Raw genomic sequence first — 21,436 nt, forward strand, 5'->3', positions numbered from 1 at the left:
GTTTTATCCGTTAGACGTCCGTTAGAAGTCCGTTGCTGAATTCATATGCCAGACCTCCAACGGATGTATAACGGACACGTAACGGATGCAAAACGGAAACGAGACGGACGAGTACCTTACAAAACGGACGCCTATTGGACGTTCAACGGAAATTCTATCCCGTGGGACGTCCGTTCAAAGTTTTGAACATGCTCAAAATTGTACATCGGACAAAACGGACGTCGTCGGATAAAACTTACGCTTAACGGACATGCAACGGATATGGTTGGACGTCTAACGGATAAAAACGGACGTCTAACGGACATGAACGGATAGAAAAAAAAAGTTATCCGTTAGGCATCCGTTCGAGCTATCCGTTAAGGTGTGACCGAGGCTATAGAAAAAAATAATCTCACTGAAATGAAATTCATCATACAACTTTTGCGTAAAACTTTTTGGACATATCAATAGAAGTTTTATAGTCGTATAATGGTTTGTATCCCAGTAACGTGTTGGCTTTATCGTAAGTGACGTAACACGTGGTGTTCAGAAACGAAATACTTCCGGTTGTGAATCCTAAATTTACTAAATCTACGGGTGTAAAAAATCGTATGACATAAAATACACAATAAACAATAAACACAAATGACATTATAAACCAGTATGGTACATGCCATGATGAAGTTTTTACATTAAACTGGTCAAAGAAAGGTCTGATGGTTTCTGGAAATATGTTTGGTGGTGTATCGTCTGCTGCAAAAAAGTATTCGCCTCCTACTTCTGGGTTCCGTTGAATTGCTTCCATTGCTTTAATAAACATATAAGCACAGTTACCAGCATAACTGTAATGCACACGTGCTGTCATTGGTCCAATCAGAGTGTACGTTTTATCTTTGAAAGGTTGAACACTTGGTGTAATATTGTGGTAGTCCAGTTCACCATATAGTGGAAGTGGGAGAATGGCTAATGTTCTTAAAGACTTTCCTAAATAAATAAACAAAACCATGACCAATTAATTCATAATCAAATTAAATATTTGCACTTGCAATGATGTTGTTATTGAAGTAAGGTGAAAACACAACTTTTACAGAAACCTCATAATTTGCTTGGTTTTGACTGAACACATCTTATAATGAGAAAAGGCATGTTTTGATAAGTATGTCGTAATGTTATAATTTGTATTATGTTTTTATAATGGACTGCTATAGTGTCAGAAAAGATTTTGCTGATCAATAGAATAGCAGGTTGTGTGTTTCATGAAAATGTATATCGTTTATGTAATCTATTACTGGTGTAACACTGTAGATGTACGTTTGCTGTATTAGTATTTTATAAAACAAACTTTATTAGAAAATATAACATTTGTTTTTTTTTTCTTCTTCTAAAACTTAGGATCTAACTACAGTTTGTACTTGATACACATGGGCTTTCAATAACACTAAAACCTCGTCTGACCCACCAAACAAGCCCCTGTGCTTGATGTTTCCAAATTACCTCGAACGTTTGGTACTAATGTTTTAGATTTTAAGTTCCCTAACGTATCAAATGAATGTTTTTAATTTTTTATTTTGTCATAAATTGAATTCTCTTGCTGAAGGTTGAAGTGTTGTTAAGCACATCATCATATGCAGGAAACTGTTTTTATTGGTAATAATGTAAATTCCCAAGTTAAAGACAAGCAATAGCGTCCACTCAAAATTGGTATTTTGTATAAGGTATGTATTTATCTTAAATGAGTAATTTGTCGACTGGATGCTACAAACACATTTTACAAGTATGAATTACCGTTGTTTAGTTTTCTCCCATTTGCTCCTAATACCATTTTCTGGGCTTTTGACTTTGTCTTAGCATATGCTCCGAAGTACAAGTTAGTCTGTGGTTGCACTGAAGTCTCAGTTCCCGCCTTTATTTCCCGTGGACCATAGAATATGCTAAGAGAGCTGCAGTAGATTAGGTATGGTACATTTTTGTCCTTACATGCCTTCAGAATAGTTTCAGTTCCTTCAAATAAAATGTGAAAATTACAGTAAGATTTAGTACATTTTAAAGATATTTATTTCTATGCAGTTTTGACTGCATTTTTCAAGGAGGTCGAATCGTTGTAACTGACTTCAACCATTATATATTAACTGTACAGTTGCGCGATTTGAGCAAGGAATATGGGCCAGAGGTGCCCACTAAAATATAAGGGGCATCATGAAGTTCAAAAATATAATAATGTACTAATAACATAAATTTTGGCTGATAAGGAGTACACATTCGCTCTTCCCATGGTTGTCTCCCATGCTGCTTAAAAACATTCTAGTTACTTAACCGACTCGGGGGGTCTCATGGTAGCGTGTTCATTTCAAGTACGGAAGGTTATAGGTTCTAATCCAGACGTCTCAAACGAAAGGCTTAAACATTGTTTTTTTCTGCTTCACCGCTAAACAAACGACATACAGGAGCAAAGGCTAGTCGGATCGAAGTCGGAACACTGCACAAGGAATATAACCAGAATAAAGGTAAGATTGCTTTCAACCTCTCGAACAAGTACGTTGAATATCCGGCTCAGCGTATCGGTCTAGTACGAAGCAGGGTTAATATTTCATGAACATTTTTAGTCCCGGTTGAACATTTAGTAAAGATGTTTTTTAATGCATGTTTATTTCTTATAAAGTTTTACGGAACTAATTAACGGTTATAGAACATTCCCTATTCCAAGTGTAATTTCCTTTGCATTACATATTTATACTAGGATAACTGCAGCCGTGTAGATTCGAATATTTTTTTTTAAATTTGACTTGTTTAACCCGCCACTTTATTTATGTATGTGTTTGTCCCAAGCCAGGAGCCTGTAATTCAGTGTTTTTTCGTTTGTTTATGTGTTACATATTTGTTTTTCGTTAAATTTTTTTATATAAATAAGGCCGTTACTTTTCTCTTTTGAATTGTTTTACATTGTCATATCGGGTCTTATATAGCTGACTATACAGTATGGCTTTGCTCATTGTTGAAGGTCGTACGGTGACCTACAGTTGTTACTGTCTGTGTCATTTTGGTCTCTTGTGGACAGTTGTCTCATTGGCAATCATACCACATCTTTCTTTTTCATATTGAGTACAATACCGAGAATTATACTCAATTTGTACATGTTCTCGTTTAAAATGTTTTGTCATTTCGGGGCATTTCAAAGCTGACATGCTATATGGATTTTGTTCATTGTGAAAGGGCACGAGATGTCTCATAGACAATCATACAACAACTTCTTATTTCATATATGTATGGTGACTTGTTATCTTGACTGCTGTGCCATTTGGTCTTTTGTAAAGCTTTGTTTCATTTGCATACTAACACATCTTCTAATTTTTATACCAAACTCAGTACTTTTTTTTTCTTTTACCATTTTTTTTTTTAAACTGAAAAATAATTTCGCGGCATTATTTTTGTCTTTTCACTATTACCTGTGACATTAACCTCATGTAAAGTCTTATGATTAGGAAATAACCGCCAGTCTATCAGCGATGCAATATGAAGAACAACATCCACGCCATCACATGCTTCATTGACCACTGATTGGTCAGTGATACTTCCAACAAACGTTTTCATTGGTTTACTTATTTCAAAATCTGAAACAGACATGTACAAGAAGTGAATCAACGAATGTAGGAACATTATATATTTATGCACGAAACATTGATGCTTTACATTCTTTTGTTAATCTTCATTAGATTTATTCCAGTCACCAATCAACATTATTAGGACTTTTATACATAAAGATTATCTAATATATTTTGGGTGCGCCTCAATTAGCCAAATTAAAGGAGGTTAAAGCGATATTAAAGACAGGCGATATATACGTCCAAAAGGATAGTCAAACACTTATGTCGAAATAAACTAACGAGGCCATGTCTAAAAAAGAATAAGACTAACAGACAAAACCAATAGAACACAAAACACAACATAAAAATAAGTAAGACTGAGCAACATGAGTTCAACCAAAAACATGATCTAAGATGCTCAAGAAAAGAAAACAACTAGAATATTCTTTTTGTTTTTCTGTTTTCAAAATGTGTACAGTTTTTTTCTCCGCATTACAACAGACGGTCAGTTTGCGACATTTTGACATTAAATGTGAAGGACAGCTATTGATAGTAGAAATGATGATAGGATGCAATGGTATCAGAAGGTAAACTACTTTTGTAACTGCGAGCATAATATATGGTACGGCAGTGTGGGTTATTTAAGAAATAATTAATTGGGGACTAGAATTGATATTGATTTCAACACGGGCTAGCCCTTTATGCTAAAGGTTTCTCGTTCCTTGCTAAAGTGTGGTTTAGTAGATTATGCCGGATGTACAAATACGCAGAAACGTACGTTCGTAATGGAGATATTTAATCCGAAGTTTCATGAAATAGGTTGATTACCACGCTCTCTGCAATATTTGTTTAACAACTCCTAGGGTGGGGCTTAAGTGGCCTATTGTAAGACAAAATTTATCTTTCTCTTTCAGCTTCTAATCAGTGCTCGGAAAGACCTTATCGGTACCAGAAACCCAGTAGAAATATAACCGGAAGAAAAGTGACTTTCGGAACTTTTACAATAATTTGGCAAACTCCATACAGCGGTTATCGTTCTGGACATACTTCTCTTTCTCTGTAAAGAAGCGCGTAGCCAGATGTCACCACTGTTTCGGAGTTTGGCAAAGTGCTTTATATGAACTCTCGTTTAGAATTGAATATTTTTATGAACTCTCGTTTTAAATTGAATATTTCACGTTTTAGTTTTAAGTTGAATATTTCTTGCTTTTAACGTTTCTTTATTCTTAAACATAAAATTCCTTTTTTTGAAATACCCAAAGAAATTATAGCATGATTTACTATTTTACAGCTTAATCTTATGGCTGTCGCGAAACTTACACTCAACCGTTCAAAAGAAGCAATTATCGCTATTTTGCTAAGTTAATCCGGAGGACAATAGTCTGTTTATTAATTTATTATTACATAAGATTAGACAATGAAAGATATATTTCATGAGAACCTTTTATAAATTTTGTAAGGTCCTTTTTTTGGGATTAATGATTTTTTGTATGTTTTGTAAACTGTTGCTGGGGCAGTCTTCCCCTAGCTTTCAAGCTGTAAACTTGTGTTAATAAATTTGTATGCATTGTATACGGTCTTGCGTTTAAAGCAACCAGTGTAGATTATAGATCAAAAGACATTAATGTAACCCGTGTCGAAATTCACAGAGTTATACCGAAATTTACGGGGTTATAAACACTTCGATGAACCTTCATGTCTATCTTGTATTAAATTGGGTTGCTGCCACCTTTACCCTTATCTACCCTATATTTGCCATCTATGTCAAATCAAGGAGGTTATATGTCAGAGATAAACTCCTTGGTCAGATGAACTCAATGATATACCCCATATCCCCTTATAATCATAAGTTCTGTTGAAAATCGAAGAAAACATGAGTTTGATATTTGTCATGTGTAAATCGTATGTTATAAGTTTCAAGTTGAACAAACCAAATATTAAAGAGACCCTGCATTTCTAAGATAAATCACATGTAACTTTTAATGTTCATGATGCATTTGTCAAAGGAATTATGAAATATAAGTTATGAGGCCATACCTAATTTTTGTTCGTATTTCACAACATCTAAAATACGAATTTCTTTGACATCCGTTCCCAGTAGGTGTAAATGTTTGATAATATGTTGTCCTAAACATCCGCTCCCACCAGTTACCAAGACAACACCACTAGCCATCTTTCTTCAGTCTGCTGATTCGCATAATAAAGATTGGGAAAATTTTAACATGTTTAACACAATTTTCTTTTTAAAACGTGAACTTACATAATAATTATATATAGGCCTATAGCTACTAGCTTGAATCAGAATAACATAAGGGTTCAATGGCCATCTTTTTATTAAAAAAAATTAAGTGTTTCTCGTCATGCTCGTCTCATTTACGTATTTTCCAAATTCTACTATTATTATAATAATAATTGTTTTTATAAATTCTCAATGATGAATAATCTATTCAACCATCATGCTAGATATATTTATATAAAAGAAACTCGGTTCAACAATATCATGAATATGTAAGAAAAACAGGAAGTTAAAAAATAGTTTACATTCTTACCTTTAATTTGTTATGTATGATATTTTAAAAAGTAGCTTAGTACTATTAAACTAGTGAACTAGTTATAACCCACGTGACCTTGTGTTATCACATTTATCGACATTTATCACCCATTGATACTATTTAAATAACAAATGATTAAAGTCCCGGTTGAAATCTTTACAAACTGCGATAGGATTAAATCATTTTCTATAATCATTAATTTTGTAACTTATAACTAAAATTGAGATTGGAAAGTTAGTATATATATGATATTATTCATTAATTTGAAGTTTATTAATAAATATCGTCTTTTTCACCTGCAGTATCCTTGAATGATATGTCTAGAACATGTAGACGGACGCAAATTGCTAGTAATAAAACTTCAGATTTAAAAAAAAAAAAAAGTTATTTGAGTATTAAAAAAGCAGATATATTTTTCTCAGCAAAAATATCCATTAATGTGGCTAATTTTATAAGGATTCGGTGATTCCTTGTTCTGAAAAAAAAACCAAACTAAATTATCAAAATTTACATGAATATATAGCAACCGGTGTTAACCATGGCCAATTATATTGATTTTGATTTCAGTTATGGCAAACCTTTTGTTTATGTATTTTGGTACACTTTAACTTTTTCAATTTAACATTATCATGGAGTTATTTATCTGAAAATAAAAATCAGTTTATTTTGAGTTCTCGTTCCTATACATCTTGAAAGACGAGTTGAGTGTGTGTTTTTTTCAGTTCAGTGCGTGTTGCAAAGTTTTCAGTTTACCACGTTTTCCTTGTTTTTGTTTTTTCCCGTAATATTTGCATTTTCTCTTCGACTTACGATTTTGTATCTCCCCTTTGGTATCTCCTAAGTATGGCACCATCAATGGAGTTGGGATGACATATTGTTATTCTACGTTTCTTTTTTTCTTCTTCTTATTTTTTCTCCCACTTTTCTTGTCCAGCTTATATTAGTACAACTGTTATCTGTAAGAAATGTCAAAGAGCTAAACAACCTAGGAAAATATTTATTTTCTGCAGAAAAAGCACGTAATGGTTAATTATTCAAATGTTTATTTTCAGTTTAATATGTCTATATGTCATACTCCGCTTAATTCTTTCATTGATTTGTATAATTCGTGTATAAATGTTATATTATGCTGTATATTATCTATTGGATATTTATATTGTGTAAATCCAATAAGCTGTATTTGCTTACGGAAATAAAGTATTAATAGAGATTTCCAATAAAATGACTTTACTCGACCTAACCGACCTAACTCAACGTATGTCGTCCTATTGCATTGAAGCATGACGGAGGGGAGCATACACTGCATGCATGTTTTACTTTGTTGCTGGAATATGCCTTCAGTAAAATTCAACCCCAACTATTTTTGTTTACTCTTTAAATATTTTGTCATTAAACTTGAATGATTTTATTGACATAAATACTATAATGGAACAAGTAAATTAGCAACTTGTAATCAAACACACCCATCATTTCTTGTCATTTCACTTGACCCATATTTTAGTTCTTCTCACATTATGAATTTTAAAAACTACCAAGACGACATTTAGCATACTAATATTAAAATAACGAATTCCGAAGCGAGAAGGTTGCCTCTTTATTGTTTTAAAAAGATTTAACGTTTAAAGTAAATTCCAACACACCCGAATGTAAAAGGTGTCCTCGACTTTTAAAACAAAATAATATTTTTCTATAATTTAATTGAAGATAATTTGATGTGGGCAGAAATTCATATCAATGATATATTTTTCAAAAGTACTTTCTCGTCTTTACCTATACCAATTTAAGGGGCGTGGCTTTTGTTTAAGTATACATAAACTTGCATCCGAGGATACAGGGGTAGTGGGCGTACTCCCCCTTTTCGATCGCTAAATAAGTTTTAAAATCTCATGTTTTCCACAATATCATTTTAGCGTATAATTGTCCAAATTCTTTTTTGCATCGCTTCGCTCGTCAGTCACCCTCTTTCAAATATCTTGGATCCGGCCATTATCACGAACTGTATTGCACGAAAAAAAACGTAAATGATTGTCGTTTGACTTTGATAAATACTTTAAAAAACAACAATGTCTGAAAATTAGGCATCTCGTATGTGATTTAAAAGTTTAAGACTACGAACTGTATTAGTCTTTTTTCCCGTGATTTAGTATATATAAAAAAAAAGATGTGGTATGACTGCCAATGAGACAACTACCCACAAAAGACCAAATTGACACAAACATTAACAACTATAGGTCACCACACGGCCTTCAACCATGAGCAAAGCCCATACCGCTCACTGAATACAGAAATATGATACTGACGTGTAATCTAATGGACACATGGGCACTATTTAAAATCTGCTATACAATTTTGACCACTAACGGTATCTTTTTATTCTTAATTTTTGATTTATACAAAAATCAAGGTGTGGTATGATTTTCAATGAGACAACTCTTCAAAAGAGAACAAATGACAGAAATTTTAACAACTATAGTCCAACGAAGGGGTTTCAACAATGAGCAAAGCTTATACAGCATAGTCAGCTATAAGAGGCTCCAAAATGACAAATGTAAAACAACAAAAACTAACAGGGAAATTAATCTTAACAAAAAAAATCAACGAAAACACAACAACAAACGATAAGCACTGAATTAAAATGTTCTGACTTGGAACAGTCACATCCGTACTAGGACAATGGTGTAACAGTACGAAATCAAAATTATAAACGGGATAATCATTTTTTATTTATTAGTTGTAGTTGTTTTAAAGATAGTGTTCAGTAGCTGTGGATACTATCATTTCGGTAAATGGAGCTTACTAATATTTGGAAGTACTAGCTGTTTTTATGCTTCGTTTCAGTCTCACGAGTCAATCCCTATCTATCTGTTTAATTGTGATCATGATCATTTGATAAACATACTTCTATGATTGGCTATAACTTGGATATTTATAAAAACTATGTATCATAGATATGCATGCGTAAAATAAGTTCTCGACATAAACCGGCTGAAATATAAAACAAGAATTAAACCTCACGTTATATATATACTTACGACGAAGAAGCCTCAAGCTATATATAATACATGTACTTACGACGAAGATTATGCCTCAAGCTATAGCACTTATGATGATGATGATACTGATGTATGTCTTATATCCAGCAACAAATATTACATATATATTGAGGATGATGAAAATTAATTATAATGATAAATACATATACCTTTTTAAACATGCCCGACAATTAAGAGTAGCATTTTCATATGCTAGGTAACAAGAGAGCGTAACCACTATAAAGAAACACTTGTCTTTCTACGAGTAAACCAATACCTGCTCTTGCTCGTGAATGCATCATGCTTGTTGGAGAAGCCGAAAAATGCAGTCTTAAAGTCATTCGATCAGGGAGTCCAACATAATAATTGAATTTGTATTCGGGGCTAGCTTGCTACATGTACCAGTCAATTCCATATACAAGTATATAATTATGAATATAAAATGTGTTTTTATTTTCCAGTCGTGTAACACCTTCACTGGTGATCCTGTCATTGGATCTGTCGCATAGTTGTCACTTTTATATATATATACCTCCAAAGCGAGACAAAAGTTGAAACTTATTTTTTTTTGCTAACTCAATCAATATATTCGATAGCTTTAGAATCTACTTCTAATTGAATAAATACGAGTAAAAGAAAATTCCCGTAAAGACTGAAGTGACATTATAGTTGTCTCAAAAATGTGACAACTATGTAAATTGACATTCTCATCCACTTTTAATTAGAAATACTTGGGGACAGGATATTTTTTAGCAAATTACTATAATAAGTTGATAGTTTACTATCCACAGTGGTCAATGCAGGTTATCAGTCATCAATTGATAATCAAGTACACCTTCTAAATTACAATCTAACGAATTGGTGTACACATTTATTTACACGCATTATTATCAACTACATTTTTCCTTTTATAATGTTCGTTGACTTTCATTTGAAAGAAAAGAATACGTCAACTACTTAAATTTAAAGAAGTACATGACCTGTAATATATTTTTTTTAATATTCACTTCCCGTTGACGTACATTTTCCCTGTTGAATTTGTTTTTAGCAGATTGTAAATTGAGGAGATTAAGTGCAGAGGGAGAGAACGTTTGAAATGATACTTAATAAAGTATGATGCAATCCCAGTTTTCAACTTTAACTGAGACACGTTCTGATTAACATTTTGAGCTCATTTTTTTCTGAAATTACGACAAAATCTATATAAATTAATACCCACGGAAATTAAATATTGTAAAACATAAAAAATCAAAAAGAAGAATCTATCTGATAACGACAAACAAAATCAATACAATTAAAATATCAAATAATAGGTTCATTAAATTTTATAATTTTATCTGAAAATCAAAGTCATTGTGAAAACCATGAAAGACAACTCCAATGAATCGTATGATAGGTAAAGATATATGTATTTTCCCGCGTTTCGGAGTATAGCGGGAAAATGTTGTCTAAAAGGAACGTTTTTATAAGAACGGTATATATATTTTTTTTTTGGCGGGTTTTGTTATGTGTAGTTGTACACGTGGATACGTGGACCAATCATTTGGATTGTTTCAATAAGTATTCTTATGTTAATGAGGTGAAAGCGGGTTTTAAATGTTCTTGGGTTTGAAAATCATTCTAGCCGCAGACGTTCAACACTAAACATGTCGGAGCCGGCAGAAATAAACATGCTCATCGACCGAAAAATTAAAGACGCTATGAGTCAGAACCAGAACGAGATACTGCAGAGCATTGACAGATTAATGTCTAGTCGTTTAGACACGTTTCAGAGATCCGTCCACGAAACGCAGAGGCAGTTATCAGAAACTCAAATGTCTAAAATCCAGCAGATGAACACTGAGAATTACGTTTTCAAGCGAAAGGGAAACGAGGAGCAGTTCAAGGTCAACACAAAAATCGCCAACAAGATGAAAGAGGCCAGAAGTATTCTTACAGAATCGCAGGACAACAACGAAAGTACAGAGGGCGCGATGAGGAACATTTGTGAAGGTTTGGACATTCTTAATCATCGACAAAAATTAATTAAGCTCGCGGATCAGTCCGAGAACGGATGGAGAACAGTTACAGAGTATGAAACGCACAACCTTGCAGATGACTCCGAAGACGAAAAACGTATAATACGAGCAGAAAACAAAGCGTCGAGGAAAATGAAGAGCGACAAAAAGTTTAAGACACGTACAACTCCTTACAGTGCCCCGCAGTCTACTCGATTCAGCTCAGTTAATCAACAGAGTACAGTTAACATTCCTGTGGTGCATCGACCCGGAAAATGTTATGAGTGTGGTATGTCAGGACATTGGAGGTCAGACCATTATAAACAGGGTTGGCAAACTCAGAAAGAAAAGTCTGATAAGATAAGTACTAGATTATTTAGTAATGATTTATCTGTTAATTTTGGTAGAGAAAATGCTATAGTTTCATGTAATTCACCCGTAGGTAAATTAAGAAGTTCAATTGATTATTGGCGTAATGTTATTTGCGCTAACGAGACAGTTATTGATATCATAGAACATGGATATAAAATACCTTTTCACACAGAGCCAAGTGAGGTATTTTTGAATAATAACAAATCGTCTTTAGAAAATTCAGATTTTGTAGAAAATGAGATTTTAAAGTTGATAGAATTAGGATGCATAAAAGAATTTTCATGTAAACCTAAAGTGGTCAATCCGTTGACGGTAGCTAACAATAAAAACAAATTAAGGTTAGTTTTAGATTGTAGACACATTAACCCACATCTTCATAAATTCAGATTTAAATATGAAGATGCTAGCGTAGCCAGTCAAATGTTTAAGAAGGGAGATTACTGTTTTACTTACGATTTGAGATCGGCTTACCATCATATAGAGATATTTGAGGCACACAAGACATATTTAGGTTTTGCTTGGGTCAAAAATCATGAAACAAAATATTATGTCTTTAATGTTTTACCATTTGGTATATCGACTGCTGGTTATATTTTCACGAAAGTTGTAAGGTGTATTGTTAAACATTTACGAAATTCAGGTTTGAAGATTATCATGTATTTAGACGATGGCTTAGGCGGGGCTGACGAGATAAGTCAGGCTCATGAAACTAGCATAGTTGTTCAGAAAGTACTGAAAGCTTCTGGGTTTTTGATAGCAGAAGATAAATGCAATTGGACACCTAGCCAAAATGTGGTATGGTTGGGTTTGGTATGGCAATTTGACAAAGGCATGGTTTCAGTCACGGAAAGGCGACTTTCCAAATTGTTAGATACTTTAAATAGAGTTATACACAAAATAGGTAAAGGAGAAATACATGTTTCTGCAAGGTTTCTTGCTTCTATAATTGGTCAGATCATATCTATGCAAGGGGCAGTTGGTCCTGTAGTTAGACTACGTACACGAAGTATGTATGAATGCATTTTGTATAAAGCAAGCTGGAATGCTAATGTTCTTTTGAACAGTAGATCTCTTGATGAGATAATTTTCTGGAAGGAAAATATAGAGAAAATGAATGGCAGAGAATTGCATATTGTTGAGCAATACTCGAGTGTAGTATACACAGATGCCTCGGGCATAGGTTACGGTGGCTATTTGGTAAAAGCCATAGACGAAGAGATTATGGGTAGTTGGAACGATGGAGAATAATTGAAAAGTTCTACTTGGAGAGAGTTTGAGGCAGTTTATAGAGTACTGCAGTCTATATCTATGTCATTAAAAGGTCAAACAGTTAAGTGGCACACAGATAATCAAAACGTAGTAAACATAATAAAAAAGGGCAGCAAGAAATCTGATTTACAAAATATTACAATTAACATAGCTAATGTATGTAAATTAAACTGCATTAAGATCGTACCAGAGTGGGTACCTAGACAAGAGAACGTTAAAGCAGATAAAATTAGTAAGACTATTGATTGTGATGATTGGGAGATAGACGATATTACATTTGAATATTTTAATCAGAATTGGGGTCCACATACCGTAGATAGGTTTGCCACTGATTACAATGCAAAATGTAGCATATTCAATACCAAACACTGGTGTCCAGGTACACTGGGTATTGATGCCTTTAATAGACATTAGGGTAAAGAAAATAACTGGATTGTGCCACCACCTTCAGACATATCCCGATGTATACACAAGATTATCCAAGATAAAGCAGATAGCACGTTATTTGTTCCTTTATGGGTTTCAGCACCATATTGGCCACTTTTACACAAAGTCAATGGTAATGTTGTAGAATTCGAATCGTTCATTAAAGATAGTAAAATATTACCATCAACAGTTATCAAAAAAGGCCGAGGTAGAAATGGTATGTTCGGAAAATCCACAGATTTCAGGATGTTGGCTATGAAAATAAGGTTTTAATTTATTTCATTCTTTCCTACAGGTATCGGTCTGAAAAGCAGGGTGTTGGAGAAAATACAAGATGGAGGGATTCTTTCGGCTGACTTTGACGAATTGGGACATAAGATGTCATCGTATTTACTGCAGTCCAGAAGTGACAATACTAACAATAAATATTTTTATGCTTATAAACGGTGGGAGAGATTTATATTGAAACAAGGGGGACTATCTTTACCAGCAAAGCCTATACATGTAGCCCTATATTTAACCAAACTGATAGACACAGGTTCATCTTATAGTGTAGTTCAGTCAGCTTTTTACGGTATAAAATGGGCACATACTGTTCAAGGTTTTTCAGATCCCACAGAAAATGCATTTGTGACCAATTTACTGGAGTCTTCTAAACGTCAACCACATAAACCGAAAGTTAAAAAGGAACATATTGATTCTGAATCTATTATTGAACTTTGTATAAAATATAAAGACAGTGATGATATAGCTATTTTAAGGGATTTATGTATGATTGTTCTTAGTTTCTCTGGTTTTCTGAGATACAACGAGCTTAGTTCTCTTCGATGTAAAGACGTTCATTTCAAAACTAATTATTTAGAGATTGATATTGACAAAAGCAAAACTGATCAGTATAGATTAGGGGAGAAATTAGTTATTTCAAATGGTGAGTCTGCTGCTTGTCCTTATAGTTTATTGTCCAAATATTTCAGTATTTGTAAAATTGAGTCCAGTTCTGAGCAATATTTATTTAAACCTATTTTTAGATCAGGCAAACGGTGTTCGCTAATTTACAAGAACAAAAAACTGAGTTATACCAGAGCTAGAGAGTGTATAGTAGCTAGACTCAAAGAAGTTTGTGGTGATATAAACATAGGTTTACATTCTTTAAGGGCGGGTGGAGCCACTGTCGCAGCTAACGCTGATGTTAACGAACGCTGCTGGAAACGGCACGGTCGATGGAAATCTGATACTGCCAAAGATGGGTACGTGGCAGACTCACTTGCACATCGTTTAGAAGTTACTAAGAAGCTAGGTCTTTAGCATTTTCATTTTATTGTATATCATTTACGCTTTTCCGCCCTTTCTTTGTGTTTCTAGTCTGCACGGCTAAATGCATTGCTTTGTGTTTGTTATTATTGTAGTGTAGTTAAGACATGTATTTTCCCGCGTTTCGGAGTATAGTATTTTTTGGCGGGTTTTGTTATGTGTAGTTGTACACGTGGATACGTGGACCAATCATTTGGATTGTTTCAATAAGTATTCTTATGTTAATGAGGTGAAAGCGGGTTTTAAATGTTCTTGGGTTTGAAAATCATTCTAGCCGCAGACGTTCAACACTAAAACTTCAATGTTTCATATTTGATATTGTATATTATTTTGCTGTTTTTTCTTGATGGAGTTTGGCATCAATGTCCCGAGGCGTGCCTTGCACTTGCTCCGAACACAGGTTTCCAAATCAATTTTCTTTAATAAAGTTTTTTGATGGTTTTTCCTGGGCGGCGAGGTTACGTTAAAGACGGATATATATACATACATACATACATACATAGAGATATGGGCTCTTATTGATACAGAGTAAACTTGTTTCAGATGTTTATTCTTTCTGTGTACCTCCTTTGGAATGTTTTTGTACTTCATATATGTCATGATTTATAATATAAAATATACATTAAACGCCGGCTCTGTTAGTCTGCACGGCTAAATGCATTGCTTTGTGTTTGTTATTATTGTAGTGTAGTTAAGACGTATATATACGTGGTCTTATGACAGTGAAGTTTAGGCGGGAATATCAATAATCACGTGATATATAGAAATCATGATTTCTTCCGTTTTTCAGCATCTTAGAAATATTTGATATTGATAAAATTTATTATGAATGCGTTTCATTGTTTTAGGAATACTTAGTTAAAACTGGGGTAATGCATTTAACAAAATTAATTGGTTAGCAATAACCGGTCCCGTTACGTGCGTACGTCGAGTTAGGTACGTATGTCATTTTATTGGAAATCTCTATTATGTCTTATTAGAGATTTCCAATAAAATGACATACGTACGCACGTAACGGGACCGGTTATTGCTAACCAATTAATTTTGTAAAATGCATTACTTAAGTTTCAACTAAGTATTCATAAACTAGGAAACCCATTCATAATAAATTTAATCAATATCAAATATTTCTTAGATGATGAAAAACGAAAGAAATCATGACTTTCATATATCACGTGATTCTTGAGATTCCCGCCTAAACTTCACTGTCATAAGACCACGTATATATACGTATCTTTACCTATCATACGATTCATTGGAGTTGTCTTTCATGGTTTTGACAATGACTTTGATTTTCAGATATAATTGCAAAATTTAATAAACTTATTATTTGATATTTGTATTGATTTTGTGTGTCGTTATCAGATAGATTCTTCTTTTCGATTTTTAATGTTTTATAATATTTAATTTCTTATTTATCGATCAAAAAGGGGGAGTACGCGCTCTACTTCTGTATCCTCGGATGCAAGTTTAGGTATACTTCAACAAAAACTTCGCCCCATAATTTGGTATAGTTAAAGTCGAAAAAGTACATTTGAAAAATATATCATTGATATAAATTTCTGCCCACATCAAATTATCTTCAATTAAATTATAGAAAAATATTATTTTGTTTTACAAGTCGAGTACACCTTTTACATTCGGGTGTGTTGGAATTTACTTTAAACGTTAAATCTTTTTAAAACAACAAAAAGGCAAGCTTCTTGCTTCGGAATTCGTTATTTCAATATTTGTATGCTAAATGTCGTCTTGGTAGTTTTTAAAATTCATAATGTGAGAAGAACTAAGATATGGGTCAAGTGAAATGACAAGAAATGATGGGTGTGTTTGATTACAAGTTGGTAATGTACTTGTTCCATTATAGTATTTATGTTAATAAAATCATTCAAAGTTTAATGACAAAATATTTAAAGAGTAAAAGAAATAGTTGTGGTTGATTTTTACTGAAGGCATATTCCAGCAACAATGCGTGTTCAAAGAGCAAAACATGCATGCAGTGTATACTCCCCTTCGTCATGCTTCAATGCAGTAGGACGAAATACGTTGAGTTAGGTCGGTTATGTCGAGTAAAGTCATTTTATTGGAAATCTCTATTATATCTTAAATTTTATGAACCAATGTTAATGGAACTTAACCATAATGTTAACCACCATGTGCAGATTTACAAAGAAGGGTTGGCATATTCAAGATGGCTGCCGTTGCCATGGAAACTGGTAAAATGCGGAAAAAAAATTATTTCAAAATGCTCCAATCTTTCTAAAACTTTGCAAAAAAGTTAATTGGCATGTGTAGATCCAGTCTGCATATTTTGCATAAAATATGTTTAGATTTCGACGTCATTCAAATCAATCGAGTTCATTTTTTGAGATTATGCAAAATAAGAACGACAATTGAACAAATATAGTTCACCGGGTTTTTTTTCTTATCCGAGTTTATCCTATTTATTTTCAAATGTTACTTTTTAGAGAAATATATTCTGTTAGTTTTTGAATTTCTTACAAAAGGGCACAGGGGTTTGAATTTAATATCCATACGTGTAAAATGTTATCTCATATGAATAAAAGCGAATATATTTAAATATTATGACTATTTATATTAATTTGATATATTTATACTGAGATAGACAGTTGGACATCGACCGTCTAGCATAGTATTGATATATCCAGTTTGTAAGTAGTAGTTGCATCATAATATAATGTATATACATTTTTTTTAATTTAAAAAGGCATGCCTTTAAGCTACAGCTACTTGAAATATTTGTATAGATGAAAAGATAAACGTAGTCTTAAGACTCAATTAAATATTTGATTAATAAAATAACATAAATGACAGAACTAGAACAAATTTAAAAGGACTTTGATTAAATTGTAATGCAAAAATTATTACTAGGTATATAGTGGATATTGAGATCATGCCAGATTGCCTATAGCAACGAGGATGGGTGGAGTTGGAGGGGGGGGCGGGTGTTCTCGGAGTAGTCCATCTTCAGTCATTACTGGTCTGCCAACACTTCTGTTATGATGTCGAACCCGAATCCGGGCAAGATGCTCTCGATTTCGATCTCAGTTAACTAGGATTGCCACTTTTCCTGTTATAGGTCGGTTGTTTTCTCATGCTACTGCTCACTCAACAAATTGACCGCTACATTGGCGGACGCAAGGAGAGGGGGTTCCGGGGGTTGGACCCCCCTTTTTTGCACGATCAATGCATTTGAATGGTAGCATATAGTTGGACTCCCCCTTTTTAAATAGCTGGATCCGCGCCTGCGCTATGATTTAGTCATGAGTACTGATGGTGGTGTTTAGCACTAACCATCAAATATCAACCACTAGCAAAAGAGGGACGAAAGATACCAAAGGGACAGTCAAACTCATATATCTAAAACAAACTGACAACGCCAGGGATAAAAATGAAAAAGACAATCAGAAAAAACAATAGTACACATGATACAACATAGAAAACTAAAGAATAAACAACACGAACCCCACCAAAAACTAGGGGTGATCTCAGGTGCTCCGGAAGGGTAAGCAGATCCTGCTCCACATGTGGCACTCGTCGTGTTGCTTATGTGATTACAAATCCTGTATATAGTCTAATTCGGTAGGTCACATTCATGAAAGGGAAGGGGATTGTAGTTACGACGTAAGGAACGTATCCGATATCATTTGTGAAACGGTTATTCCATAACGGTCAACCAACTCGTGATGGCGTCCGTAACAATTTTTCCAAGTATTATGACTACGTTTGTCACACCTTTCAGAAACAGATGACATACATTTTATTACACTTTTCTTACAGAATCAATTATGCAAGATGAGCAAGTATGTTGTCTTGGTAACGGGCGGAAGTGGATTTCTTGGACAACATGTAGTTAAACATTTACAGCTGTATGGTGTAAGCGTCAAAGAAATACGAGTTTTAGACAAGGTTCCATATGAACAAAAGCTAGGTAATGGTTTTTATAATTAACAAAAATAAATTTAAGTTCGAAAAATTATGTAAAAACTGAGGTTACAATTACCTCAGGCAAATATGACCGTAGACAATTCTGGCATTCATGATAATGTTTTCACTCATGCAATATGAATTCAGTTGCAAAAACTCGTTTGAAACTATCAGCTTTCTACATTAAAATGGAGACCTCAAAATGCTTATTTTTTAAGTATATTTCATGATTGTAATTCAGTACCTTATGGAATTATTTGATTTGAAAGAAAACGGATGCAAATGATACCGGATTCGGATATATTTGTAGAATTTGAAGCAAAGCAAAGCATACTATCGTATACAGGGAGTATAACCGATAGGGCACTTGTCCAGCAAGCTTGTCGTGATGTCGACATTGTTCTACATATTGCCTCTATGATTGACTGGTCATTATTTCCGAATAGAAAGATTCTACATGAAGTAAATATATTAGGTAAAATAACTATTTTGGTAAGTTTAATTCCAGAATGCTTTTTTTTTGTTATTTGTAAATATTATACCATGACATGTTTTATGGTTGTAAATAAAATTGAAATACAACTGAAATAGTTCAAAGTACTATTTTGTGTCCTTTAAATAATATCTAAAATAGTTTATTTCGCCTTTTATTGAAACAATTGCTATGCGTATAAGCATAAATACTACATACTTGCGCGACGCCTTTTAGTTTGACTGAAAACTACGCAGACTATGAAATGTGTTTACAGGGGGGAAATGCTCTACAATAGATACCATTTTGTCAGACACTTTTCTTTTTTTGATTTGGTTCTAATAATATGCCAAAAATCGGTATATTTAATAGAGTTTAAGATTAAATTGTGTGTTATACTCGTAACAGACGTATATAACCAACCCGATCAACAGACCAATCGCCAATATAGCCGCATACTCAATATAGATTAACCGACCAACCGCCTGGTTAGCCGAGTGTCGGCCGTGAAGTTGGAATCTATGTTTGTGGACATTTAAAGTGTGTGTGTGTTCATAATTGGGTTGACTTTCGAATGTGTGACATTATTGTCCTTCGACACTTAATAAGGCATAATGATATAACACAAGCCAGGCATGAAACTTACGGAAGACACGACAATTAAAAAAATACCGTTGCAAAACATGATACGAAAAATGAATCTCACAAAAATCAGCCTTTAAAAAGTCATTACACATAATCAAACTCGCTGTAAATCGAAAAAAACCCGAAACGACATTTAGAATGATACACACATTAACAATCAATTCAAACATAAACACACCTGTAGAGTAATTCACCCACGAACAAAAATACATTTTGCCTAAAAGAAACTGAAAGAAACAAAATGCTCTTTAGTATCATAGTATGTAACACTAGCAATTCATTCATTGTATCTCATATAAATCTCATATAAAATATAATATTAATGATTTACTGTTCAACTCATACTTTATAAAGGTACACAGACTATTATTGAAACGTGTAAAGAAGAGAATGTTCCTTATTTAATATATTGTGGTTCCAGTGGTATCTTTGCCGGACCGGAGGAGTCACGTGGAGGAACGGAAACGACAGTCAAACACCCATCAACATTATACTTTGATGCATATGCGTATTCAAAACTTACAGCACAAGAAATAGTCATATCTGCAAACGGAACAACACTAAGCAATGGTATTCATTCGTTATTATATTTTTTACTTTAAATTGGTTGCATACAATTTAGCATATTTTTGTTTAAAGCCTAGAAATGCAGGGGCGGATGCAGGAATTTTCGAAAGGGGGGGTGCTAACCCAGGGCAAAGGGGGGGTGCAAAACATATGTCCCGATACAAATGCATTGATCGGCAAAAATAAAGGGGGGTGCGCACCCCCGGAACCCCCCCTCTGGATCCGCCACTGAAATGGATCAGATACAAGTACTTTGAACTTGGAAATCTTCTCTTTGAAACTGTTACAAAAAAAAACCTAAAAAGTAAAATCACAAAAATAACAAACTCCTAGGAAAATTCAAAACGGAAAGTCCCTAATCAACAGGCAAAATCAAATGATAAAACACATCAAACGGATTAACAACAACTGTCATTTTCCTGACTTGGAAAAGGTATTTTTAAACACACATTCTTGTACAATTCATAGAAATTTGCTTAAATGCGATTGGTGTAGTTTTAGACATAGAGATATAAATATGAAAAGAAAAAGAGAGTTAAAACAGTATTGAAAGTGTATGTGTGTTTGTGTTTTTTTCTTCAGAAATACGCAGTATGATTTTTTTTTTTAGAAACCTTGAGTTATATTCTAGTAAAATGTCTAGAACATGTAAACTTTAACATTCTACACATACTTTCAAGCAATTATATCAATTTCTTTTCAAAATAAAAAATCAGTTTATTTTATCATTTTAGGAAAACAGCTACGAACAATTGCCATTCTACCGTTACCAATGTACGGCGAATTGGACTATATGGCTATTCCACTTTCAATAAGGCCTTTCAAAGGAAAAACTTATCCACTTGTCGGTCGTATGACAGCCATTTTACAATATAGCTATGTTGGAAATACGGCAATGATGTTTGTGAAAGCAGCAGAATCAATACCGAACAATCCAGCTCTTGGTGGCCATTTTTTCTTTGCTGCAGACGACACTCCACCAGATACATTGCCCGGTGTAATGAAACCATTTTTAGATCTAGTAGGTTCCAGACCATCAACATGGTATATACCCTACTGGTTTACGATGATTATGATGTTTTTATTTTATTGTTTACTTTATATAGTTCGTCTGTTTAAAACAGTCAACTTGCCAAATTTGCATTTCACATTCGGGAGCATAGCATTTTTAAATACAACCTTTTATGTCACTTACGACAAAGCCAAGACATTGCTAGGATACGAACCCATCTATGACTATGATACTGCAGTCAGACGATCAAATATTTTCTATTCGAAGATAATTTGA

General features: G+C 33.7%; 2 protein-coding genes across 3 annotated transcripts; one reads left to right on the forward strand and one right to left on the reverse strand.

The window, feature by feature from the left end:
* Window positions 1–388: 388 nt before the first annotated feature.
* On the reverse strand, window positions 389–6,159 carry LOC134680698 (3 beta-hydroxysteroid dehydrogenase/Delta 5-->4-isomerase type 2-like). Of its 2 annotated transcripts, none has more exons than XM_063539862.1 (5): window positions 6,110–6,159; window positions 5,598–5,744; window positions 3,423–3,587; window positions 1,765–1,980; window positions 389–963 (listed from the first exon to the last, which is right to left on the reverse strand). In XM_063539862.1, exons 2-5 carry the CDS (start codon window positions 5,731–5,733, stop codon window positions 410–412), a joined length of 1,071 nt encoding a protein of 356 aa, XP_063395932.1. In that variant the 5' UTR covers window positions 5,734–5,744; window positions 6,110–6,159; the 3' UTR covers window positions 389–409. The 2 variants fall into 2 exon arrangements, with proteins under 2 accessions (XP_063395932.1, XP_063395933.1); XM_063539863.1 differs by having other exon boundaries at window positions 5,598–5,747; window positions 6,110–6,126.
* A 10,981-nt stretch (window positions 6,160–17,140) lies between these two features.
* On the forward strand, window positions 17,141–21,436 carry LOC134727452 (3 beta-hydroxysteroid dehydrogenase/Delta 5-->4-isomerase type 1-like). The gene is made up of 5 exons (XM_063591834.1): window positions 17,141–17,188; window positions 18,318–18,468; window positions 18,775–18,939; window positions 19,936–20,151; window positions 20,883–21,436. Exons 2-5 carry the CDS (start codon window positions 18,333–18,335, stop codon window positions 21,434–21,436), a joined length of 1,071 nt encoding a protein of 356 aa, XP_063447904.1. The 5' UTR covers window positions 17,141–17,188; window positions 18,318–18,332.

This window comes from Mytilus trossulus, chromosome 8, assembly GCF_036588685.1.
Source record: "Mytilus trossulus isolate FHL-02 chromosome 8, PNRI_Mtr1.1.1.hap1, whole genome shotgun sequence".
NCBI classification, from domain to species: Eukaryota; Metazoa; Mollusca; class Bivalvia; order Mytilida; family Mytilidae; genus Mytilus; species Mytilus trossulus.